This window comes from Pectinophora gossypiella, chromosome 25, assembly GCF_024362695.1.
Source record: "Pectinophora gossypiella chromosome 25, ilPecGoss1.1, whole genome shotgun sequence".
Lineage (NCBI taxonomy): Eukaryota > Metazoa > Arthropoda > Insecta > Lepidoptera > Gelechiidae > Pectinophora > Pectinophora gossypiella.
Genome location: NC_065428.1, coordinates 6,111,187 through 6,139,032, shown reverse-complemented (window position 1 = coordinate 6,139,032; position 27,846 = coordinate 6,111,187). Strand labels below are relative to the sequence as shown.

General features: G+C 36.9%; 2 protein-coding genes across 2 annotated transcripts in view; one reads left to right on the top strand and one right to left on the bottom strand.

Moving 5' to 3' along the window:
- LOC126378024 (uncharacterized) overlaps window positions 1-5,485 on the bottom strand; it is a 78,343-nt gene extending 72,858 nt beyond the window's left edge. The window contains exon 1 of the mRNA XM_050026084.1: window positions 5,085-5,485. Within this exon, the coding sequence (XP_049882041.1) occupies window positions 5,085-5,265 (181 nt within the window). The 5' untranslated portion in view covers window positions 5,266-5,485. The remainder of the gene's footprint in view (window positions 1-5,084) is intronic.
- Window positions 5,486-8,618: 3,133 nt separating this feature from the next.
- Window positions 8,619-27,302, top strand: LOC126378098 (protein FAM98A). Its single transcript, XM_050026264.1, has 10 exons — window positions 8,619-8,763; window positions 14,541-14,773; window positions 15,473-15,609; window positions 16,496-16,631; window positions 18,211-18,365; window positions 18,810-19,010; window positions 21,298-21,381; window positions 21,725-22,017; window positions 22,856-23,031; window positions 24,034-27,302. Exons 1-10 carry the CDS (start codon window positions 8,726-8,728, stop codon window positions 24,192-24,194), a joined length of 1,614 nt encoding a protein of 537 aa, XP_049882221.1. The 5' UTR covers window positions 8,619-8,725; the 3' UTR covers window positions 24,195-27,302.
- Window positions 27,303-27,846: the final 544 nt, after the last annotated feature.

The window sequence follows — 27,846 nt, the reverse complement described above, 5'->3', positions numbered from 1 at the left end:
CGGTCCCGAGCATTAACATGTATACACTTTGGTACCATGTCACATTAACTTTTTTGTCAAATTGAACTGTAAGTCTCACTAAATGTCAAATATGTTAGACAGAGTCCTAAAGTGGGTATATTATATTGCTCATGACTGTACCTATTTCGTTTATTGTCCATTCTTAAAAGGTTTTATTTAAAACGGGATATTATTAAATGCACATCTGTATTTTTCAGCACACTGGGTAACTCCACTATTTAACTGAATGCATACCAGAAAACTGAATGCTATGCAAAAAAATCAATTGATTAACTGAACATGTCACAATTTAAAACTATAGAAGTAAGTATTTAAACTTTAACAAAGAAACATTTATCAAAAAAATAAACGGCCTGTAATATCTACGAGCTATGAGAAATGTTGAATAGACAGCCATAACGGTCTGCTAAAAGGAAAAAAGTTTAAAAACGGTAAGCTATTGGATTGATTCAAGCGTAGAACATGGTTTAGCCAATTAGCAAGCTTCACTTTTCTTTCGGCTTATTTACTGGACTAGAAGTAAAAAAAACACGTCCAGCATTATCATGTCGTAAAAGTCACCTGACTATTATTATATATAATTTAATGATGAAGATGAACTAAGAGGAATTGTTTGTGACTTATCATAGTTTAAATATCAGTAGGCCTAATCTGTAACGAGTTATTCGTCAACTCGTCCCATATGCCTACGGCCCATTTGGGACGAGTTGCAGAAAATCAAAATAAACAAAAATTTCATTCTGCAACTCGGCCCACGTTAGTATCGACATGATAAAATGTACAATCAGAAGCAAAAATGTAAGGATAGAAATAATAAACAACTATGTGTTTGTTACAAATTATTTAATCATACCGATTTGTCACTGAATGAACATAATAATAAAAAATTACAAAAGTAATAATTATAAAGCAATAAACAGTTAAAAAAGATTTTCATCACAGAGTTTACACCATTTAAACACACAAAGTAATAATAATCAACAATTATACATAAAGTCAAAAATGAAACAATGAACTATTTTCGCAGAAAATCTTTAAATCTTTAAATTTTATAATATTAATATAATCAAAACAATGTTGATAAAAAAATCTTAAGAAGACAACAGTTTAAAGGAATACATTTTATATTAACACTTGTCTTGCTGACAGTACTCAACGTTGATAAGGTTTAAAGTTCCACACAGAAAATAAATGGGACGAGTTGCACAATAAAAATGACATTTTTTTCTGTTTTCTTCAACTCGTCCCAAATGGGCCGTAGGCATATGGGACGAGTTGACGAATAACTCTGCAGATTCACAGCTTCGATTGATAACTAAGATAGGTACCTATATCTAAATAATCATGAAATAAGGGATTTTCTTTTTATTTTCGTAGCTGCTGGATAGATGGCGTTGAACTTGATAGGTTACTGCAAGGAACGAAACGTTAATTATTTCTGTTTTTATTCGATGAAATTTTTAAAACATAAAACTAAACCTACATGTCACTATAATTATGTTCTGAAAATAAACAAATAACTTGGAAAAAGAAAACAATCTTTTATTTGTTCGTAGCATCTTAGCAATGACCCAGTAACGTAGTTGGTAAAGCGCCATCTAACGAGTTATTGAGAACTATTTTTATTTATTAATTCTAAAAAAGAAAATCTCCCATTGATTTATTCAACGTTATTAACAAAGAAAACCTAATCAAAGGTGAAGTTTACAGTTAAAAATACAATATAAAAAAAATGACTTACGAAGTTCAATTTAATTTGATCTTTGATCTCAGTTGTATACCAAACCTGTCAAAAGTTACATCTTTTCTGTAGAATAAGCTAGTCGCAATGATACTTTGTATTCATAATGTAAGTACGTAAATAAATATAAACAAGTCTTAAGTAAGTATAAGTCTAAATAAAGTAGGTACCTAACTTACGTGACAAACATCTAGTATGTGTGTAATTTATGCAAGTTATACCATATAAGTAATATTTTTTCCAGTACGATGTAATCTTTGTACTTGCTTGGGAATGTTCATCGGACATAGAGATACCTAAGTGTCATGCATAGTGTGGGACTAAAACACAGCTTAGTAATGTACCCATGGTTAATGAATATACTGTATTTTAAGCTGTAGGTACTGTATTTTAAGCTGTACTGTATTTTAAGCTATACTGTTGTTTAAGAAGGATTATGACGTCATCATTTTATTATCTACCATCAAGATGGACGTTTTCTAGGTAACGATTTAGTACAGTTCTTTCGATAGAAGGTGATTCCTTTGACAAAGTTAGTGCGGAAAAGTCATATTATGATCAAGACTGTCTAATTAACACTTTCAAGGACAGAACGTCTAATGACCTTCCGATCCCAAGAATTATATAAGTTAATTTCGCCCAAAATGTCGCTTAAACCCGTTTGCATTTTAACCCTCGATATTACCTATTATCAACCATCAATGATCCATGATTTCTGTCCGTGAAAGGGTTAAGACAACTATTTTAATTATTTAGACCTAGTTTCGAAATAAATCCAAGAAAATTAAAGCGGAGTGTAACGATTTTCTATCAGATCGAATTAGTCAAATAATGGGCCCGATTCCTGTAGACACCTCATAATTTTATTTTAATTTTTTTTTGTTACATTTTCTTATCTGCCGAAAAGGGACGCATGATTGACAACTGTTAATTTAAAAATGAATGAGTGAATGAATAAATAACCCGGGCACACAAAAGAGGAGGATTTAAATACCTGCTTAAAAACGAGTGAAATTATTCCAAAGATAATGAGTTGGATGACTGTATCTTGTTCAATTTCTGACAATTAACATAAGTAACTCTGTCATTAGTGATAGTGAGTGACTGAGAGTAAGCGTATGTTTACAATACTTAAAAAAATATTATTGTGGTTAATTTGATTGATTTTAATATGTGTTTCTAATGATTGTAATTAATGTATGGCTGTGTCTAATCTGTATAAAATGTATTTTATTATTATTTCTAAATATACCAAGTGCCAAGGTAATTTATGTAAGTCTCTATAGAATATTTATTGCAGTATTCTATACTGTATAATCTTAGTCCTACTATTTGCGACAGGTGTACTGAGTGTAGCGTGTTATTAATTATAGTTTATAGTCGCATTCATTAGCTACGGGACACGGTGATTTGTTGGTCGATGCTTACTTGAAACTTTGTTTTTTTTAACCTGACTTATTCTAGATTTGCCTTAGATGGCATTGACTACTGGACCGGACAAATATGTAGGTTAGTGATTATAAAAGAAGATTTGAATGCATGGGATTAACTGTCTGAGAACTGATATTAAGTAGCCAATTTACTAAGTATAACAATATTTTATGTTTTTTTAAAGAACGTCTAAGGCCGGTGTCGAGGTGTTTCTTGCAGCTTCTTTTCCCTGGCTATGCAGGTTGTTGGAAGCTGTAGTTGTTTCAGGCGGATGAGACGTTCGTTATCTAAAAAATGACGATTCAAAGTGTAACTATGTTACCTGCTGAATAAATATATTTTTTAATTTGAATATTTAAAGTACTGAACTGACGACGTCTGTCAACGTGAACCGGAGTTGCATCATAACCATCTTGCGTCGTATCAAAAGTGGCTGCCAGTTCTGTGGATGCTTCTTCTATTTATTTGCGGTAGTGCCCACCCTATCAGGGATAACGGACGTGAGTTTATGTATGTAGTTTAAACAATATTCAAAGAACAGGGCCGGTTTGCATTAGAAACGCTTTCCGTGCGATTTTATAGCTGATTACTATGAATTAAATGGTTGTAAATTTTGAATAGATTAATAAATTTTGTTACTTAATTGAACAGATAATTGTAGTTACAATCATGTTTGGTTATAGTATGTCCTATTTATGAAGTATGTTCTATGAACAATATATTTTATAGAAATATAAGCTCGCTATTTCCAACCGGCGCAAGCAGAGACTGACATACTTCTCTTGTTTCATGCTTGAGGTAAGTTAACTTTTATTTACAATTCCAGAAACGTATTTTTCGTGTGTTGTAATGTAACTAATATTATTGTAAATAACAACGTAGGTTTTATGGCAGGCTCTAAAAATTATCGATTAGGTACCAATCAATGTAAAGGATACAATAAAAATGTTTTCATTACTTACCTAATACCGACCAAAGTAACAGAAAAAAATAATAATTATAAGGTAGGTAAGTATGTAAATAGGTACCTCAATACCTTAGTCTTTATTTCAGGAATTTAATTTCCTTATTAGGACTTCGTACAAAAAGTAGTTAGGCACATAGGCATAGGATATCGTATTAGTCTGTTATTTGATTGTATGTTAATTAATTTACTGGTAATTTATTGGATCATCATCATCCCCCTAGCATTATCTTGTTTCTCATAGGGTCCGCTTACCTAACCTGAAGATTTGGAAAGTTCAGTTTTTTACAGAAGCGACTGCCTGTCTGACCTTCCAACCCGTGAAGAGAAAATCAGTCCAATACAGGTTAGGTCACATACCAAAAATGCATTTCTCGGGAATGTGGGTTTCCCCACATTGGTATCGGTAATTTATTGAATCATCAGATAAAATTAAAAGTAAACAGGTAAAACACTATTAATCATCTCCAAATTAAGTGTCAATCATCAGTTAAATTGACGTCATTTGGCTAACTAATATAGATATATACATACCTATTTAGGTAATAAAATTATAGACATTTTTTAAGTAACTTTTGTAAAGCTAGGTAGTAACTAGCTGTAATATTTATAATAAAGCCTACTTCATAATACTCAGTAGGTAGTTATAAAGTAGATAGGTATATAGGTACAATTATGCATAGTTTTTAGGTAGGTACCTAAATAACACATTGGTATTGATAATACTTAGTCAACGTCATACTAATATTACAACATTTCGAAACTTTTTACTTAATAATTTATTTAAATTAGCCACACGATAGGTCAATGGCACTTTCGAAATTCAAGTTCAGGCTTAATATACGTGGGTCGAGTCAAGTCTCATCCGAATGCCTCGGGCGTTACAAATAAAAAACAAAAATAATAAGGTAATAACCGGCCACGTACCTTTCCGCGATTTCCAATACAATTTCCTGAGGTAATAAGCGGCTGCGACCAACAGGAGTGCGGCAATGAAAGCACCTATCGCGGCTCCCGCCACGCTGCCAGCCCCGAAACACTCCGCAGCCTCTTGCCCCACAACACATTCCACCAGAACGGTCACAAAAAACAGCAATAAAACACCCATTTTTATTATTTACAAAAAACAAAACTTTTTATTGTAACATCACTATTTATGGCACATTTAAAACGTCACGACACCGATCACATTCCGCGGTATTTGAATGTTGAATTTGGAATGCGATGACGTTTTTGGTAAATAACTTTTTTTTTCAAAATGGCGCGACAGAGACGTGCGCCGCGTCAGCCAGCGCGGTTGACTGTGGCGCGCGCGCGGATGGAGTTCAGCCGTTTTGGTTTCAATAGGCTTTGATTGTGGGACGGAGAACGTGTGTGGAAAAACTTGTTTGGACAGCGATACTGTGTACCTGCGCGCGGCGAGACCCTGCCGGGTTAAATAACACGTTGTATTTTATTTACCTGTCTTATCCGTGGGAGTTTTGATGGTATTACCTAAAACACGCTCTGTCCATCTGATAAGCATAACATGCAATAGATGTGCGTGATAATAGAATGAACACAAGACAAGTAAGTACTATATTTTCAAAAGTTGTTTTGCCTTTTCTTACACTAATTATTTATTGTCTCTAGCATTTGCCTAAAAAAGTTTTCAGACTCCACAATATAGAAGTATTATGTTAGTAATAATATTACATATTTTTAAAATATTAATGCGATGAAAATTTGTACTTACTTTTTTAACATAATAAAAACATTAGTGGTACAACTGCAGTGACTCACACCCACACCTGTATACGCTTCGAGAGCCGCAAGCGCAGGTACCAAACACACACATACACACAAAATACAATGTATAGTTACATTATAAAGTACAATTGTCCACATAATTCTACTCTAATCCCTTGTAAGAAAGCAAAAATTAGGCCATGCACGAAGGGAATGTTTTGCCTAAGGGCCCTGCCTGATTAACAGTGGTATTTTTTGTTACAAAGTTAAAGATTGAAAGTAGTTAGTAGGCACTTACTAAGGTATGATGAGATTAATATTACAAAGACAAAACTAAATTGAAAAAATCAGACTCGGATGCGACGAGTAAATTTTTTCGATTTATTTTTTTCTTTGTGAGTTTCCATTCTTCTCTTGTGTATATCTGAGGGGCTAAAATGGTCACATCGAAGCTATTCATCTAAGAAAGCAACATTGTTATTTGACATTTGTTTGCCTTGCGCACTTTCTTTAATATGCGCAAATGTCAAATTGCAATATTGCTTTCTTAGATGAATTGCTTCGATGTGGCCATTTTAACCCCCATGATGTCAGGGTTTTTATTTAGCCGCCGTAGGCCCCTGACATGGCTCATATAACCACTACTTACATACTTACTTAAGTAAATACTCAGTAGCCGAAATTGACTGCTTAACGTGCCCTCCGAAGCACGGATCATCTTACTTTCGGACAAGCGGGTGACCAGCCCGCAATGTCCCAACCAAACTAGAGATCACAGAGTGTTTTTTTGTGATATGTCTCCACCGGGATTCGAACCCGGGACCTTAAGAATAGAAATAAGCGAACCGCAATTTTAACTTGCCCTTATTAGAATCTTTCTCCTTTGTTACACCCTTAGACATCTCGGAAATGTCCTACGGAACCCTAAAATATGCATAGGAGAGGTTCTCAAGCGGATTGTATATATAAATGATGTAAGGTAGGTAGAAACACATACACACACCTACAAACTGTTTGCTTTGCCATGATTAACACCGATCCTTTTTATACTCTTTTCCTATGATATCATCGCGGAATAAATATTAAAAACCGTAAAGTAAGATGGAATTTCCTTTAATGTGCAATTGCAGTGACGTAACAACCTCCGTGGACCAGTGGAGCGTTGTGCTCAGGAACCGGAGGGCCCGGGTTCGTATCCCGGTGGGGACAAATCATAAAAATCACTTTATGATCCCTAGTTTGGTTAGGACATTACAGGCTGATCACCTGATTGTTCAAAAAGTAACTGACAAGGTTTACCTACATTAAGTCTCGTGTAAAAAAATACGTAGATATACTTAGATAAGTACCTATATAAAACTTTTATACTTGCTTTGTTTAGCACGAAGATAAATTATTAAAATGTATTTCATTTATTTTATAAATTTATTTTGTGGAGCAATAATAAAACCATCTTTTTGGTATATAGTTAAACAGCAGGAAGTCACTTTTTTATAACTTTTTTATCCCTACTATATAAGTATCATTATTTTACAGCTTTGGATACATGTTCGGTTTGAATATGCTGAACGAATTGATTAATTTAATTGCCTGTTATAATTATTTTCATCACAGTTTCACTAAAAAGAATTATTTCATCTTCTACTCGTGTTTCGTGTTTTTAAGTCGATAAAGCGAGGTATTTTTGTCTCTGTCTTGTTCGAGAAGTAACATTAAATTTATTTACATAAATAAGCAATAACAAGTTTTGTTTACGATTGCATACGTTAGAGGACAACCCAAGATTACCATAAACAAACTATTATTCGTTTTTAGTTCGTGTTTATCGAAAACTACCTTTCAGCCCGCGACTTTGTCTGCGTGAGTTCGGAAATACTTATCGCGCGCGGTACCTACTTACTGGTATTAAAACTACTCTAAGTTCCCTAGTAATTTGCTAGGTATCAAACTGTTTCCATAGGTACGAAATTTCATCGAAATCGGTTCAACGGTTTAAGCGTGAAAGGAATCTTCACTTTAAGAATTGGTGTTCTTGCCAACAACCTGTTGTTGCTGTTGTTGTTGTGTGCTGTTTGTTCGTAGGTACCTACCAGCCCGCAATTAAGCAGCAGCGTGGTGAAGTACGCTCTGTACCCCCTCTACCTAGTTAGCTATTTAAATTAAGGGTCTACCTAAGGCCTGGGCTCAGTAGTGCATTGGGAGACCTATTAGGTAACAGATGGGTCATACCAAGGTGGCGTTTGGTTGTTTTTAATCTGTTACGGACCCTGTGCACATTAGAATGATTGATTCCTGTGACTTTTACAAAAGGCTACTTTGTTTAAACGAGCTAAAGGAGAAAGGATTCTTGTTTTATTCAACTATTGTATTCATTTATTGATAATATTATATATTATATTATTATTTACGTACTTTTAATTTTGAATAAAATCTGTAATTTTAGGTATAACGCCACCTATATTTCATTTTCTGTACTAATAAAGCATCAGTATGCCACCAGATGGCAATAGTGCCGGTTAAATAATAAAAATGCTTGTTATCTAATACAAAATAACGATAAAATTATTAGGACTAGAATTAATTTATAAAATATTTTTACAGTTTTATTAATAGTAAAAAAGATAATTACTGAGTAACTAATACTGACAAAACCGATAAACCGGTAAATATTGAATACAAATCGCGTTGCGTAACTATTGCGTTTTGATTGACAGCTAAAAAAAAGTTGTCAGATATTGGAAAAGTGGATTTCGAGTGCAGAATTCTGGGATTTTTATCACTTTCTCGTACTAAATATTATTTATCATAATCGTTGTGCATAAAGTCTGCTTGTATTTAAAATGGAAAACGACGTTCTAGACTCACTTATTGATTTGGGGTAAGTTCAACTTCAACTTTATGGTTAATGGCAACCGGTCGTCGTATAGAAGACAACCATTACTGCCAGAGTCAAGTATAGAAAAGACACTTGTCCATAGAGAATGTCTGATAAATTTATCCAAAGTCAATTCCAGGGATAAGTATTGTATTACCTGAAATAGGAAAACACGGTATTAAGCACACAGACAGACAAAACAAAACGTCACAAATGCACACTTAATAACAGTAATTTAATAATTGGTCAGTATAACAGATAATTATAATTTAATATCACATCTATGAATATATTTACAAAATAGTCTAATGAAAGGCGTGTTAATGTATAAAAGCAGGGATTTCATATTGATGGGCCTGGGAATTTTCGATGGCAGGATATCATACAAAGAGATAGGTTGTAAGGGGCAGTTGAAGAAAATGTGATCTGTGGAGCCTTCTTCAGTTCCGCAGTCACACATGGGAGAATTTCGTATCTTCAGTTTAAATAAATTTAGTGGGGTGCACGCGTGGCCGATACGGAGCCGGCATATAACCGATGTGGTTTGTTTGTCCGCCGAGCGATAACGGAAAAACCATGGTTTTGAGGGAATTTCAGGTTGGATATCTCCATAGTACCGCCCCTTTACTTGCTTGGAACGATCCCAACTTTTTTGCCAAGCTTTATTTAAGTCTACTTTCGCCATACACGCGAGATCAAGCGCGTAAAACTGATAATGATCGGCACATCCGGACGTTATTGCTTCCCTAGCAAATGAATCAACTACTTCATTACCTCTGATTCCCGTATGGCTTGGTATCCAGGCAATGACTACTTCAATGTTATTAATGTGGCAATCATATAAGATTTCTCTAACTTGTAAGATTAAAGGTGATTTAGAAATGGAGGTAAATTGGTTTGAGTCGATTGCATAAAGGCAGCTCAAAGAATCTGAAAAGATAATAGTTTTTTGGAAGTTATGGGCACGTATAAATTTAACAGCTTCTAATAGAGCAACAGCTTCGCCTGTGAACACGGTACATATTGGAGGACATTTGAAACTTAAAAGGGTTGAGTACTTTGGTGCCCAGACAGCGGCACCAACCCGTCCATCATCTGCCTTTGAAGCGTCTGTATAAAGATGCAACCAATCATTATATGCACTATTAATTTTGTCATCAAAGATAGCATTTGCACCAGGTGAGTCCTTTAATATTCCAAAACTGAGCATGATATTCGGTTTAAAAAGGAGAGAATCAAATGAAGTCAAGAAAAGAGGGTTTATATTTGTTTGAAAGCATTTATACTCAAGGGCCTTAAATTTTTGGAGACTCTTAATAAGACATGGATGTTCTTTATTGGACCAATAATGGTTGCGTGGGATAATAGATGAGAGAAGTTCTAGCTTTGGTAATAAAGGGTGATTGTTATACTGAATAATTTTAGAAAAATATCTGTCAGCGAGATAAGATCTACGAGTGTCTAGAGGGGGATCTAAGGCTTCTACTTGAAGGGCATTTGTGGGAGAACTTTTCATTGCACCCAGAATAATCCTCAGGCACTGATATTGGACTTTATCTAAAGTTCTTAACGCGGTTTTATTGCAAGGCTCCAAAACAAGAGACCCATAATCAAAAATTGAACGGACAATAGCATTATAGACTAGTTTTTGAGAGTAGGGGTGAGAACCCCACCATACACCTGATAGGGAGCGTAATATATTAATGTTTTTTTCGCATTTGTCTACGATATAATTTAGATGGTCTTTGCCTGACATAGTTTTGTCCAAATATATCCCCAAAAATTTTACACCTTGGCGGACAGGAATTTGTTCGCCCGCAAAGGATATGTCAACGTCCGGGAAAGATCTTTTTCTAGTAAATACAACCGCGGAACTCTTCCCTACGGACAGGGACAGGCCATGATCTGACAGCCAATCTTCGAGGTATAAGAGAGCTTGGTTAAGTTTGGTAGTTGCCTCTTCTAACGAGTCAGACGAAACATATAAGACTAGATCGTCAGCATACTGGAGGACACTGCAAAAAGAATTAACACATAGTTCTAGGTCGTAAGTATAAAGGCTGTAAAGCAGGGGACTAAGAACAGAACCCTGCGGTAAACCTCTCCATACACGCCTTGGTTCCAGAAGGGAACCTTGGACGCGAACCTGTATTGATCTCTCCATCAACAAGTTACATACGAAATATGCTAACCTCACAGGGATACTCAGATTGAGCAGTTTCTGCCTGAGAACCGGAAGCAGGACATTGTCATAGGCAGCGGAGATATCGAGGAATACTCCCACTAAGAACTGGTTGTTGGAGAGGGCAATTCTAATGTCTGTGGTTAGAATAGCTATACTATCAGTGGTGCTCAAACCTTTACGGAACCCATACTGAGTTTTAGCTAAAATATTCTTACTTTCAACAAACCACTCCAACCTTCTTTTTAACATATGTTCCATGGTCTTGCAAAGGGTTGACGAAAGAGCAATAGGTCTGTAGGAAGAACATTTCGAAGGGTTTTTCCCTGGTTTTAAAATTGGGATAATTATCTGGTTTTTCCAAGACTCTGGAACAAAAGCTGTTTCAAAAAATTTGTTAACTATTGAAAGGAATAAAGATTTTGTAAATTGGCCAGATTTTTTAAGAAAGGAATATGGGATACCATCTATACCAGGCGATGAGTCCCTAAGGGATTGAAGGGATGATAGGAGCTCTACCATAGAAAATGGATCATTGAGTGAGTGATGAGGAAAAGCAGAAGGGTATGGCGAAGATAAGCAGTCACGGTTAGCAGCCGAGAAAGGAGCCAGGTTGTTTGTGAATTCATGTATCCATTTTGAATAATCATTCGAGTCGCAACTACGACCAGAAAAAGAACCCCTAAAACGTTTTATGGATCTCCATAACAAGGAGGGAGGAGTCCGGGGGGAAAGAGACTGGCAGAATCGGACCCATGAGGACCGTTTCTTTTTTTTGAAATAACGTTTGGCAGTTGCTGAAATTTTTTTTAAAAGCAGATAGTTCTCTATGGTCATCGTAAGGCAGTAGTTAATTTCTGCCTCTTTACGGCGTTTGTACATATCAGAACAATGAGCATCCCACCAAGGGGGAGACACTTTACTACCAATCTTAGACTTTTTAATTGGGATGTTATTATTTGCAGCTTTACAAATGCCTTCAACAAAAAGGTTATAGCCTTCCTCAACGTTGGAATTGTTGATGAGAGGGACAAAATGAGAATTGGCATCAGCCTCAATAGAATAATTATCCCAATTTGCGCGAGACAGACGATATTTTAATAAGGGTTCGAAAGACCTGAGGGAAGGGGATGGTTGGTCAAACGAAATAACGATAACGTAGTGATCGCTTCCAAATTTCTCTTGTAGGATTTGCCAAGAGATCATAGATCTAATATCCGGTGAGCACATAGATAGGTCAACAGCGCTGACTCTGCGGTCCGGAGCAGTATATCTCGTTGGAGAGCCATCGTTAAGGAGGCAAAGATTCCTGGAGTCCATCAAGTCGACCAGATCACAGCCGATGGAGTCATAATCAGGACCACCCCATATTAAATGTGACATGTTAAAATCCCCTACAATAATAACAGGTCCAGAGACGTGGGAGAAAATTGACTCAATGTCCGAAATTGAAATTACGCTGGGATTAGGGATATAGATGCAAATAATGGTTACATTTTGGATTTTGGCAGCAATGGCATTGATACCTGTTATAGTTGGAAGAGGAATACGGGAGTACGTAAATGTAGACTTAATAAACAATGCAACACCAGCATATCCATCAGCTCTGTCATCCCGGAGACAGGAGAAGCCCGGTAGCCTAAAATAGGATCCCGGTATAAACCAAGTCTCCGAGATAGCAAAGACTCCTGGATCGTGAGAATTAATCATGAGTAAGGCTTCATGTTTCTTAGGACGTAGACTCTGAGCGTTCCACTGAATAATTTTGAATTTTGTTAATAACGTTTGACAAGTCTCCTAACAAATTGGCAACGTGGGACGGTGGTGAAAAATCACTATATCTATTCAATATATTGACGAGCATTGACACTAAAAGGTCCAACAGATTATCTCCTCTCGGAGTAGGAGAGTTATTTAAACAAACCCCATTATTAGGGGCTGGTGGATCTCTATCTGAAATTAAGGCCTGATGGGCTACACGGTCATATCCCGGACTCGAGGGAGCTCTTGGGCGCACTACCGGAGTAAAAACTGTTTTCCGATAACTTGATTGGCTGTGAGGCTGTGAGTATGATATAAATCTATGGGGAGATGGAGGGGATTGTGGAGGAGCTACTGGAGCAAACAAAGTTTTTGCCACGTCAGCATACGCACGGCGAACCGGTGGCACCTTAGCTGAGGCCTCTGGAAAGGAGATGTTCTCTTGAGCCATAGTAATTTTAATTACTTTTTGACGGCCAAGCTCTGGGCAAGATTTACTTGTGGCAAAGTGTCTACCTAAACAAAGTAAACAAGTAGCATTTGCCTCTGGAACGGAACAGTTGTTCCCAGCGTGAGGTTGGGCGCATCGGAAGCACCTAGGTTTATTGGAGCGACAGGCATTGGCAATGTGTCCAAATCGACAACAATTGTGGCATTGAATGGTGGGTAGCTCGTACACTTCCACTGGAAGTGAAGTATAAAAACAGAAAATTTTTTGGGGGAGTGTTTGACCCGTAAATGTAACAACAACAGTGCCTGTAGGGATCCATTCATTAACACCATCTTTTGAGACTTTCCGGTTTAGTCTACGGACTTTACAAATGTGGCCACAGCCATCTGGGAGTTCAACGTTGTCCACAAACTCAGATAAACTCCAGTCTGTTGGAACACCACGGATGATTCCCATCCTTGTGATATTATAAGTAGGTATAATGGCAGAGAATCTACTTGACTCTAACAAGGGGTTTGTTAGGAAGTTATTTGCCGCCTCTGGGGACAAGAACTCAATGGAAATGCGGTTGCGACCCGCCAACTTAACTCCATTTCGTGCAACATCAGTAACTTTTGCATGAGTTAATAACTTGCCAAATTGGATTGGGCTAATGGTGGTACCTGCTTTGGGGTGAGTTTCCTGGCGAGATACATGGACAATGAAGGGACCGTCGTCATTATCAGTGTATTTTTTCGAGTCGGCGAAGTTTTCATGAACCCAAATGTTTTGCAGTGAGTCAGATGGGGAATTTTTAGTTTTTTTGGGGATATCAATATTAGTATCTAAATCGTCTCGGCGTTTACGGCTTGGGGGCGGCATATCAGCCATCTCTACTTCCTGGCCAGAACAGTCACTATCCTGCACGCGAGCACATGGGTCCGGTGGTTTAGGTGGAATCGACGACATCGTCGACGATACCTGGCATTAAATAAGCACAAAACACTTACCCAACACCAATGGACAGAACAAATACGATTAAACAATACAAAGGGGAGAATAATACACAATTAACACAAAAATTTTGAGACAAACTCAGAACTCGTGTGCAATCCTTCTCTTCTCCTAACGCAGTCTTGGGGTAAGTTCTTCGTACGTATATTGTTGGGAGTCCGATTCGATCATAATTATTGTGAAATTCCTGTACTAAACATACAAAAAAAACCAATTGCAGAATATGTAGTAATTGACTGATGTTTCAAATACAAAGTTTATTTATATTATCTTTTAGTTTTGGGTAAAAAACCTGGTAACAAGTTAGGTTAGAATCGAGCTGACATATTGTACGAAATTAGCCGGTTTTGTGATTATAATTATCAATGTTAATCTGCTGTTTTGATATTCCAGCTATGAAGGCCCTTTGACCGATGATACAGCCTTCTCAAAGGCTCTGGATGGGGGCCCCAAGTCCCTTGAGTATACTAAGCTGGTACACATACTAGCCGAAGAGTTGAAGACATTATGCCGACTAGAGGAGACCGTGAATATGATGAATGATCCTGACGAGTCGAGTTCTTTCCTGTTAGAACTCAGTTCTTTTCTGAAAGAACTCGGGTGTCCGTATAAGAAGTTGGTTACAGGTAGGTTGTTTGGAAAAGCATTTAATAGCATAGTTTCTAGTGATTCGTAATTAAGTAGGTTAATCTTAGTTGCTTTCATTTATGATCATCAAAAAAAACATTTTCTAGATACAACCATGTAACTATTAGGCACAATTATTACTTTTCATTTTTTAATTTAATATACATAATTGTCAATGGAGAAGTCAATTACTGGTTGGCAGAGCCACTATCATGCAAAGTTTTTAGTTTATATTATCTGGTTTCCAATCCCACCCTTTGCCTAAGGGATAGGTACACAAAAGCACCTATGAGGCTGGCATGATAACTCAGGGTGTTCAAGGCCTCGTTAAAAATTAGATTAAAAAAGAAAATTTTTTTTATTTTATTATTAATTTATAAAAAAAAGAAATAATTGCAAGACATTATGGATGCTGCCAAGAAAAATTAAAACAATTAAAGAGCTTTTTATCTACTCTGAACCGACATGCATGTATATGAAACAATTGATGAATTTGAAGGATATAAGAAAAGTGTGTCAGGACTGAAGCAAATGGAATTCCTTAGTCTCTGCTTACAGCAGTGGTTAATAGGCACGAGTTTATGTATGTATGTAAAAGTTTTTAAAACTTAGCACTTATCTGGACTTAGGGAAAACTCACGAAAATTCTTATTTTAAATTGTAATCTAACAAAGCTAATAACAAATATTTCTACTCAGGGCACATGTCATCCCGACTGCAGACAAAAGAGGACCGTGTGCTGCTGCTTGACTATCTGATCTCAGAACTGATGGCTGCTCGTATGGTCAATGTGGATTGCCCGAAGGAGAAGTCAGGTGGAATGGAGATTGTTGTGGTATGATCCACTATTCCAACCTTTCATTCCACTATGAATATACAGGATGGTAGTGACACCGTAAGAAAAACTTCGAGGGATGATTCTGAATTGATATCATGTGAAATTTTCAGTCGCAAAAGTATGGAACTGAAAATAATTTAAAGAGACACTAAAACTTTCATGAATTTTCTGACATCCATTCCATTCCGCTTGATATCAACTCAGAATAATGGATGTATGGTTGATGAGGTTGGTACTCCACCTCACAACCCACACGATAGGAGTAGAGTGGTCTGCACCATCACCCACTGTTTTCCTTACTGTGTCACTAACAGCTGAACATGCCTGTATGGCTATCTGAAAGTACTTGTATATGGTGTAAGTGACATTGTAACAAATAGGGGAATAATTTGGCTCATAATTCTGAGTTAATATCAAGTGGAATTTTCCTTCACAAAAGTAGGGAAATTAAAATATTAAAAACAAAATGTGAATTTCAACAGGTAAAGTCATGCAAAAAACAGTTTTGTAACATTTTACCTGTTCTATGTGAATTGGTGAGCAATAAGTGAACCATTCTGATGGGTTCATCAGCCTCTGTGGTCCAGTGGTTGAGCGTTGGGCTCACGACCCGGAGGTCGAATCCCGGTGGAGACATATCACAAAAATCACTTTGTGATCCCTAGTTTGATCAGGACATTACAGGCTGATAACCTGATTGTCCGAAAGTAAGATGATCTGTGCTTCTGAAGGCACAAGTAATCATTACATGAGTCATGTCAGGGCCTTTGGCGGCTTGATACTAACCCTGACACTAGGGTTGATGGGGTTGGTAATCCACCTCACAACTCACACGACACGATAGAAGAAGAATATGTGTTCATATATTGTATCCTTTTTACAGCATGAATCTCCTACAGCTAAGGATCTCAAAGATATACTCATAGCTCTCAAGTTTAACAAGCCACCCCCGAACATTACCGCCGAAATGTTATTCTCTAAGTTAGAAACTAAATTGAAGGACACCATTCAGAAAGAAGGTAAGACAATGTAATCATATCTTTAAATATTTTTTTGGTGGATAAGAAACTGACAGGTGTAACTTAAAATAAAATTAGATGGTGTGTATTGGAATTAGCACCAATATCCACATCATTAACCACACATATACATTGATTATCATAGAAATAATTATGCTTTTTTCTTTTTTTCTATTATCTGATATCAGATAACTTTATCTGCAGTAAATACATAATATGATCTTTAATTACTTTTTCAATAAAAATATTTTGGCGGCGAAGATGTGCTGCCACCACAGCATATGTTTCAGGGTACCGAACAGAGCATAGTACCCCGCTAGCCACAAGTTAGTAGTGTGAATAGTGTCATGCTGGATGTTGTATAATTTATATGCGTCTCGCTGTCTAAATTTCGATATCGCGTTTCAAACCTGCATTATTGAATGTGGCGCCATCTGTTACATGTGGGCGGAACTAGCTGGCCAACTAGTTGGGTCCGCCACAATATAATCTATCGTCATCATCAATCGTTACGTCATCAATTTAAGCTAACCAAAGTGACAAAAAGTTAGTAAACTATTGGTTAAAGCACATTGTATGACATCCTGCCTGACACTTTATACGAACAACCTCGTTTTACACAGACACTACACATTTACATTATCAACACGTGCAACTGTGTGTGTGACGTCTGAGGGCTGCCAATTACAACACCTAATTTAACCGCCGTTACTTACTTAGGTAGGTAGTGCTACTTACGAAAGAAGTTTTTATAAACATCACTTAATGTTGCTAATTCCTGCAGAAGCCATCTATTTTCATTTTAAGTTATACCTGATATTTTCTTATCTGTTGAGAAAGAAAGGGACGGGTAATCGACAGGCGTAAAATTTATGGAATACACGTCAATTTTAAGCAGAAATCTAGAACAACCGTCTAAAAAACTTACATCGGCCAATAAGCGGACAGAGTTAAGTAGACAGCACGTCAAAGGAATTACATATCAGCGAGATGCCTATTTTATTCGCCCGGATTATTCATTCGTTTTAAAATTAACTTGTTGACAATCATCCGTCCCTTTCCGTTTCGGCGGATAAGAAAATGACGGGTATAACCTAATATAAAATTAGATGGCGTCTGCAGGAATTAGCACCAAAATTTATTTATTTATTTATTTACCACATAAATGACAAAAACATTTTTGAGGAATGTAGCCTAGAAACTCTATGGTACGGGCGAAGATTTCGTTCTATACATAGTACTATTCTTTAGTCTATGGCAATTCAGAAACCCGATACCGACCCCGCCGGCGTGGTCGACGAACTCCCTCATTCAGCGCTTATCGCTATCGACCCACTAGGGTCGATTAATCCTATTAAATATGCTTCCTCTCAGACGACGCCCTGAGCCGAGGTTCGCGCCCAACTGGGTACCCTCAGGCCTGTTGTCTTAAACGTTGTACCGGGACAGAGCCTTCAGCGCTCCCCATTTGTCCGGCCAAGTAGTTAATGTCATCTGTAGCAATTATACAATAAGTCACGTCAAAAAAGAAGTCTGGCAATGGCTAATGAAGACCTTTTCTCTGTTGACCGTTTTGCAGGTGAACAGCTTGTAGGCAAACCGTTATACAACAAGGCATTATCGGAGAAGGAATGGAAGCAACTGGAGACGACATTCTCAGAGATGTTCGAAGAATATAGACTTAGAAGAGAGACGCTTATCACTCGACTTGAGTGTACAATACAGAGTTTTGAGGTATGTTTATTACTAGTTTTTTCTTGTTACCATGATTCTGAGTTGATATCAAATGGAATTTTCCGTAGTAAAGCTATGAAAATAATTTTAACATAACATAAATAGCATATATACGTCCCATTGCTGGGCACAGGCCTCCCCTCAATCAAGCGGAGGGGGTATGGAGCATACTCCACCATGCTGCTCCACTGTGGGTTAGTGGAGGTAATTTAAAAGATCACTAAAATTTTCATGAATTTCACTTACCTCCGAAAATGCATTTCTCTGGAATGTGGGTTTCCTCACGATGTTTTCTTCACTTCATTTGTGACCCACACATGAATTCGAATATAATTCGACTTTCATTGGTTTAGGCCTGGATTCGAACTTGCGACCTCAAAGTGAGAGGCAAGCGTTCTACCAACTGGGCTATCACGGATTCATGCTATGTTTTTTGTTTTCTAGTGGTCAGACCGCCTCAAAACAATGAAGGATGAAATACAATCTTCGTATCGACCTAAGCGCGAACAACTCAAAGCCAAGCCTGATGTAAGGCTGTCAGACTTCCTAGCGGCAAGGACCTCATTGCTGCAGGTTGAGAAGACTTCCAGCGCCAGTGTTCGCAAGTTTACCCAGACTAAAGTTAACAAAGTCATCATGGGCAGCGTAAGTTTTTTTTTTTTATTATTATATAACATAAGCTGACTGCACTATATCTATCATACATACATAAACATCCTATACATGTCCCACTGCTGGGCACAGGCCTCCCCTCAATCAACCGGAGGGGATTTGGAGCGTAGTCCACCACGCTGCTATACTGCGGGTTGGTGGAGAAGTTTGGGCTTCCTTCTGAAGCATGGAATCATCTTATATCAATCAATCAAGTTTTTATCTCTCTATTCTTCTCTAACATGATGGACTAATATTATGGGCGATAATCATAAGGTTTATCATCCTTATCACCATAAGGTTTATCATATCGACGGGGAAGAAGCAAATACTCCTATCTTACACAGACCTAACTTTACAGGAGGAGGAAAAAACTGAATAACTTTTTTGTTAATAATTATAGCGCGACGTCATGTTCTGAAGGTAGTTTTGTTATTTCAAGAGACATTTTTTTAAACTAATATTAATTTTGTATATATAGAGGAATTAAAGTTAATGTAAGTTAGAGCCTATTGGTTTCTGTGTTGGGTCGAAAGTTTTGACGTTAGACGGTTTTTCCACTTGCAATTAATCCTTCAAATTCCTATTGTTTGACTTATTTCTCTTTGTAAACTATTCACTGTAGCTTCAAAAACCTATTAATAATTAAAAAAAACAATAACTATAAAACTAACGTAAATTATACATGATTTTGTAAGATAGGATGTATTGCTTTGAATGAATTTCAAATTATGTTCAAGTTAGGAGATATTATAAAGCAATGCCGCAACATTTAACTAGTAAATATTTAACTCTAAACTATTATAAGGCATGCAATATAATAACAAATAATCGTATTTTTTAAAAAAATACTGAAACGACAGCTTTTTTAAAGAAAGTGCTACGCTTAGCATTTTTAATGAAAATAAACTTTGATCTTAAACAAGGTTTAACAAATTATTTATTGATCATGATAAAGTAGGCACCTTCGTTTTTTAATTGGCATTTAAAAAAAAATATGAATATAGTACGAATTATATATTTATTAAGTCAATAATCAACTGAGATCAACAAGTAGGTACTTATTAAAATCATTATCAATAGCCCGGTCAATAAAGGGGTTGTAGAGTATGTGGGAGGAATCCTATGATTTTTCTTCAGGAATGTGTTCCGGAACACATTCCTGAATGTGTCCTTATTTATGGAGTTAACATAGTAAAAATTCCCACGTTTACATGGTGTCATTTCCGTAACTTAATGTTTACCAAACCATACAAAAATATAAAATATCGATATTTTTGTATGGTATTGGTCGTTCGATTTACTTCTCACTTTTTATTCTAAATTCCTCTCCAAAATTAAAACTGTGGGAATTTTTTTGACAAAAAGATAATTATAAAATAAATAACCCAGTTATCCAATATCAAATAATTAACTTGTCAAACAATTTTTATTAATAACTGTCTTTAAAAAAATGTTTTGTGTTGCGGAATGGGTGTAGGTCAAAGATACCAATTTTGAGTTTTTCGCTGATATCTCAAAAACGATGCGTCCTAGAGAAAAAACTTTATATTAATTTAAAGAACATTAAATTGTCTACAAATTTGTTAATATAATATTTTTTTGATATTTCGCCCGTTTTCGAGCTACACGCTTAGGAAAAAAATAATTTAATATTGAAAAGTGTCAGTGATCGAATCACCCCAAAAAGTAGATCTTGGGTCCATCATCTCTTATTTTTGAAACAAAGACACATTTCGTGCCATGCCCATTGCCCATCATCATCCATCGACCTCCATCATCTTCCATTAAACAAAAAGACTCATGCTTGATTCTGAAGATAGGAGCTATTATCGATTAAAACATGAGATAGGAGTTATTTATTTCTGTAGAAAGGAGATATTTTTATAAAAAATATTGCAACATATAAAATCTTTATTTTAAGAGCTATTTCTATTCATCGAAAATCACCCTAAAAGTAGGAAATATACAACGGAGATCTTGCCAGCCAACGTAAAATTAAATTTCGCAACGAACTACATCAAAAAGTCGATTTGCCTAAAAATGTAAGATAGGAGTATTTGCTTCTTCCCCGTCGATATCCAGCTTACCATATCGTATCAACAGTGGCTGCAAGTTGTCTTTGATTACTTGTGGCTCTGCCCACCCCATTAGGGATTACGGGCGTGAGTTTATGTATGTATGTATTCTTCTCTACGAATCGGCGCGCTCCGTTTGAGAAGAAAGCTGGTTAACCAGAAGACCACAGTGCTACATTAGGTAATAATATTTGTTGTGGCAGGTGCCTGACAGAGGAGGCCGCCCCAACGAGCAACAGCCACCGCCCCCTGAGATGCCCAGTTGGCAGCAGCGAAGCGCACCACGAGTAATTATATATGCTTTTTATACGATACATCTATAGGTATATATATAAAAGCGAATGGTCACTGACTCAGGTGCTAGGAGTCTAGTTTTGCATGGGGGTTCCTTTTAGGACGTAAGTGTTCACTAAGACGAGATTTTACGAAATACAATCCCCAAGGGGTTAAAAAAGGGGTTGAAATGTTGTATGAAACTTTTACTTTAAATCTAAATAAACTCAAATTTTGGAAATCACGTGATATCAATTATCTATGTTCAATCACGGACTATTATTTCGTTTGATAGTTTTTTTTATGAAATGTTCATATTTTTTCTGAAGGAGATTAATAATAGAATGATTATCTTAGGGTGGTGGCGGAGGCGGCGGACGCGGCAATGTGCGAGGCGGTAGGGGTGGTCCGCCCAACATGGGCGGCGGCGGACCCGGCGCGGGGGGGAATGGGCCCAACATAGGCGGCGGGCACAACATGGGCGGCGGGCACAACATGGGCGGCGGGCACAACATGGGCGGCGGGCACAACATGGGCGGCGGGCACAACATGGGCGGTGGCCACAACATGGGCCGCGGGGGGGACCGCGGCCGAGGACGAGGTGGGCGAGTCCAGGGAGGGTATAACCAGGGATCTGGTGACCAGGGCAGGTGGGTCAAATGAGAAATCTTTCCCGTTTTTCACCACCCGCTTACCTAACAGCACACTTCATACAAAACACCTCGTTTTACGCAGATACTACACTTTGACTTTATAGCACAGTCATGAGCAATATAATGTACCCACTTTAGGACTCTGTCGCACTAACACATTTGACATTTAGTGAGACTTACAGTTCAATTTGTCAAAAAAGTTAATGTGACATGGTACCAAAGTGAATACATATTAATGCTCGTGACCGTACACGCGCATCTTTGTCTGTCACGTCTGACGCTCATACGATTGAAGACTAAAGTAAGACCGAGGGGGGCTAGTTCAGCTGCGGTGGGGAGCGGAAAGTTCATAAACCCATTAAAAAAAAATCTTTAATTTGTATAAATTTCAATGCAAATTTCCGGCTCCCAAAAATAAAAAATAACTACAACTGGGCAGTTAGCAAAACGCTTGCCTCTCTCTTTGAGGTCGCAGGTTCGAATCCAGCACAGGCCTAAAACCAATGATTGCCGAATTTGTTTTCATGTTTGAATCATAAATGATTATTACGTGCTCTACAATGAAGGGAAACATCGCGAGGAAACCCACATTCCTGAGAAATGCATTTCCGGAGGTATGTGGCCTAACCTGTATTGGTCTGGTTTTCCCTTCGGGGGTTGGAAGGTCAGACAGGCAGTTCTGTAAAAAACAGGACCTGTCAAATCTTCAGGTTAGGTAAGCGGATCCTGTGAAAAACGGGATAATGTACGGAGATGATGATAAATTTTCATTTTAGGAAAAGTATTTTTGTCGCAACGTCTAGTGTTCATTAATTCACAACTTTGGTTCCTACAGGGTCCAATCCGGTCCAGGTGGTTACAACCAAAACCGCAACTACCAAACGTACGAGGTACCACCCGGCGGCTACAACCAGGGTGGTTACAACCAGAACCACGGTGGTTACAACCAAAACCAAGGCGGTTACGGTGGCTACCAAGGGGGTTATGACAGTATGGGTAGTTACGACCAAGGTGAGATATTTTACTTTGTTTTATAATGAGCCTCGGTGGTCTAGTGTAGTTAGAGCGTTAGGCTCACGATCTGGAGGTCCGGGTTCGATTCCCGATGGGGACATTGTCGGAATCACTTTGTGAGACTGTCCTTTGTTTGGTTAGGACTTTTCAGGCTTGAATCACCTGATAGTCCGAAAAAGTAAGATGATTCCGTGCTTCGGAGGGCACATTAAGCCGTTGGTCACGGCTATTAGCCGTAAAACACCTCCACCAACCCGCATTGGAGCAGCGTGGTGGAGTATGCTCCATATCCCCTCCGGTTGATTGAGGCTTGTGCCCAGCAGTGGGATGTATATAGGCTGTTTATGTTATGTTATAATAAGAACGCATAACGTACCTTCCGAAGCATGGATCATCTTACTTGCGAATAATCGGGAGATTAACCCACGATGTCTCTATCACACTAGAGGTCACAAAGTGATCCCGTCGTGGGAATCGAACGCGAGACCTTCAAATCGCGTGACCTATGCCGAAGAAGGCATCAAGACACCGGTTTAGGTTTAGCGGTGTTCGTAGACCAATGGCCCCAATTCCTGCAAACACCTCCTAATTCGACTTTAAGTTATACCTGTCATCTTCTTATTCGCCGAAAAGGAAAGAGACGGATGATTGACAGTCGTAAATTTTAGGAAGAATGAGTAAATGAATGAATAACCCGGGCGAATCACAAAGTATCTCGCTGGTATGCAACCCGTTCGACGTGTGCTGTCAACTTAATTCTGTCGGGTTATTGGCCGATGTAAAATGTTTAGCGGTTGTTTTAGATTTCTGCTTAAAATTGACGTATGTTCTATAAACTTTATACCCGTCAATAACCTATCTCTTTCTTTTTCAGTGGATAAGAAAATGACAGGTATAACTTAAAATAAAATTAGATGGCGTCTGCAGGAATTAGCACTAATGTATGTGTAATTTATGAAGTATTATATTTAAAAAAATAACCCAATTGTAAATTTTCAGGAGGCTACAAATCCTACCAAACGCAAGGCCAAGGTCAGAACTACCACCAAGGTCAGAACTTCCACCAAGGCCAAGGTTACCAAGGTCACGGCTACCAGAATGAACATGACGACCGCGACAGAAGGGGACGAGGCAGCTACAACAGAGGGGGGCGACGCTGATAGGCCTAGCAGGGTAGGTTGGTGAGAGCGGTCATCGAACTCACGAGCCAAAGAAAGCGAAAGAAGATCGACATTTTATTCAAGTTATTGCGTATGTATTGTCCTTTTTTAATATGACTACTTTTACTATAAATAATTAATTATCCGTCATTTCCTTATTAAAACATAATATGCAGGGTGTTAGTGACGACGTAACGAAAACTTTGAGGGATGATTCAGACCATGCTCCTGAGTTGATATCAAGTGGAATTTTCCGTCGCAAAAATAATTATGATACCGATAATAATTTAAAAAAAAAAAACAAAAATTTTCATGAATTTTCCGACAGACCATGATTCGTAGTCAATTCAACTTGATATTAACCCAGAATCATGGTCTGAATAATCCTCGAAAGATTTCGTTCCGGTGTGACTAACAACCTGTATAAATGCTAAAACTTCGAATACATAAATTAGTATTAAACTAAACTTTTTCTTCATGTTTCATGATATTTAAAATAACATTTTTTTAAATTGATGCTACCTTCATTCATCATAGAACATTTATTGAAAGTAAAGAATTTGTTTTGGTGAAAAAAATTACTAAACTTACTCTATATTAAAATTATATTAATAATTTACCCGAAGAAAATAAAATAAATAAATAATAATAACTTACCAATTAATAATATATATAATAAAAAGCAATAGTAAAGTGTGATTCTAAATAGTTATATTAATATTGACATAATCAAAAATAACATTATACAAATATATTTGCGAAAGTAATAAAACAATACAATAAAATAAATAATTTATATTTACTGCGATATGTATTTAATTTAGTGTATTTTTACATGTTTCTCGTTGTAATGTAATGTATTTCTCACAATAGGTGTTTTGTACCCAATAGTGCCAATAGTATAAGAAATCACATAATTACTTACATATTGTTGCCTCATAGAGAAAACCAGGTGAGTGCTCTTTTGAAAAAATGCATTTGGGTGAATATAAAAATGTGCCAAGTTTGGTGGGGAACGAGGAACAAGTTACCTCGTAGCTAGAACTATCCTTTTTCATGTCGGAACCCAATTTTTCACGAAAACATAATATGAAAGTTCGCCACCAAACTTGGCACATTTTGATATTCACCCATTTGGATGTGATTTTTGTTAACAAAACCTCACAATAGACACGCTCGATGCAATCAAGTCCCCGCGGCACGAACTGTATCGACGCATTTGACAATAGACACACAGCGAATGTTATATACATGGATAGACATACGTACGGCTATTGCTCGACGCCCTCGATATAATTAGGGCAGTAACTGTGGCATTATCACCAACTGGGCACCCTCAGGCCTGTTGTGTTAAACGCTGTACCGGGTGAGAGCCTTCAGCGCTCCCCATTTGTCCGGCCAAGTAGTTAGTGGCTATTTTAACCCCCCAGTATTTGATTTGTCAAAAAGGTGCCTATGTGGCTTTCACTATGAGATGATGATATGCTGTGAGCTTTACTTTGAGGAAAATTGCTTTAGGTATAAATATAATACCAATTAATTGCCTTTTAAGTATAATATTGGTACTAATTCCAGTTCACGCCTTCCATTATATTTTTTAGTTATACGTTGCATTTTATCTGTCGAAAAGGAAAGGGCCGGGTAATCGATAGGCTTAAAATTCATGGAACACACGCAGAAATTGAAACAAACCTCTCAAAATTTTATATTGACCAATAACTCCACAGAATAAGCTTCCAACTAGTCAAATCAGTTACTTTTTAATAAAGTTCAAAACACAAAATTGCTATGGAATTTGTAGTGACGTCACAGAAAAACAATAAAATGTCAGACTTATTGTCACGTTTTTCTTAATTAAAATTCATAAAGAAGTTAAATAGAAAAAAGAAAATGTTTTTCGTTAGTTTTAGATCTGTCTTTATTCAGTAATCCGATTTTCATAATTTATCTTGAACCTAGTATACGACTCAATTAAGTTGACAGCACACGTCAAACGTGCTAAATCAGCTAGATTCCTATTTGATTCGCCCATATTGTTCATTCATTCTAAAATTTAGCTGTCAATCAGTCCCTTTCCCTTTCGGCGAGTAAGAAAATGACAGATATAACCTAAAATAAAATTGGGTGTTTGCAGGAATCAGGGCCAATTTATTTATAGTATAGGTTTCAGTACAAAACAGTGGCTTATATGTGTCTAGTTTATAAGTTCAGTGTTTTACTATATTTGTTGTATCCGTGCCTAGAATAAACATTGGCTCCGAATTTAATTTAGTTCGATATTTGTAAAACTATCATGTCTCTTTATTTTTATAACTATCAAATTTAGTTTGTATCTGCTAGAATTCGCATCGTCAGATAAAATGATGTCTTTGAGAAGATTTAGGCCAAGTTCAAAGACGCGCGCGAAAAACAAAAGTATGAAAATGTACTAGCACATAATAACGGGTTCTTATCGCGTTTAAAATAGGAATATGAGACTCCCAATATTTCGAAACTGTTGCAAGTGCCATGATCACGGGATGACTGATGAGATTGGAGTGGAGTAGGTAGATCCTTAATTTTCTACGCTCCAATCTCATCAGTCATCCCGTGATCATTATTATTATTGTTCTTTAATATGCAATAAATTGTATAAAATGTTGATTATATTGTATTGTACCTACTCCTATTTACGGCGATATAATATAATAACTATAATTATATAACTTTATACCATAGTTTTGCAAAACTCACGTGTTATGAAATATGTCATAAAAATAATATTTTGTCACAGAATGATAATTGATATAAAAAAAAAAAAATTTGGTTCTAGATTCTGGCTGATAGTCTTAATTTTATTTTAGTTTTAGTATAATTTAGTTTTGGTTTAGTCTGTCCAAAACTTTATTTTACTAAGTAAAGTGTGGCATTATTTTTAAAAGTGCTTGGCTCGAATAGGCAACGTTTTTTTTTCATCCATAAACAGACCTACTTGAAAATATATTGAAAATTGGAAACGTGTCGCCAGAGCATGCAATGATTTAAACTTAAAAATATTAATTTATACATTATGTAGTACTTGTATTCTCTTTATTTAAATCGTAACTAAATATACTTAAGTTTCTTTTAGTTTCTCGTGTTTTATTTTTTTTTATTAAATGCCCTTAATGTCCTGCTTTTAACCAGCTATTTATTCCGTGCAGACTCTCTCTCGTATCCACTTCAACATAATGGACCAAGGGCATACGCTGATCTTTTCTTATTTCTGATTTATTCACGGATATGCGCGATATTTTGTTCTGGAGAGCCAGCTTCTTTTGACTGCGACAAGGATTTCGCCGAATTCGCTCTCTAATAAGTTTAATATTAGTGGGAGTCCTGACGGAGCGCGGGCGGCCACATCTTGCACGATCTTCGATAGTAGAGGTCTCCTTATATTTCTTTAGGGTATAATACACAAAGTTGCGGCTTGCTCCTAAGCATTTGATTTCATTAAAAATCTCCATTGGTTTTTTTCCGGCGTTGAACAGAGAAACTACGGTCGACCGCAAAACTTTCGTTCGCGCCATTTTTATAATGAATGAAAAAATATAAAAAGAAAACTGCTTAGATTTTCCCATCATTCCAAATTCAAAAAGTATAAAATTATTTGCCAGCACTCTTTACAAAAAAA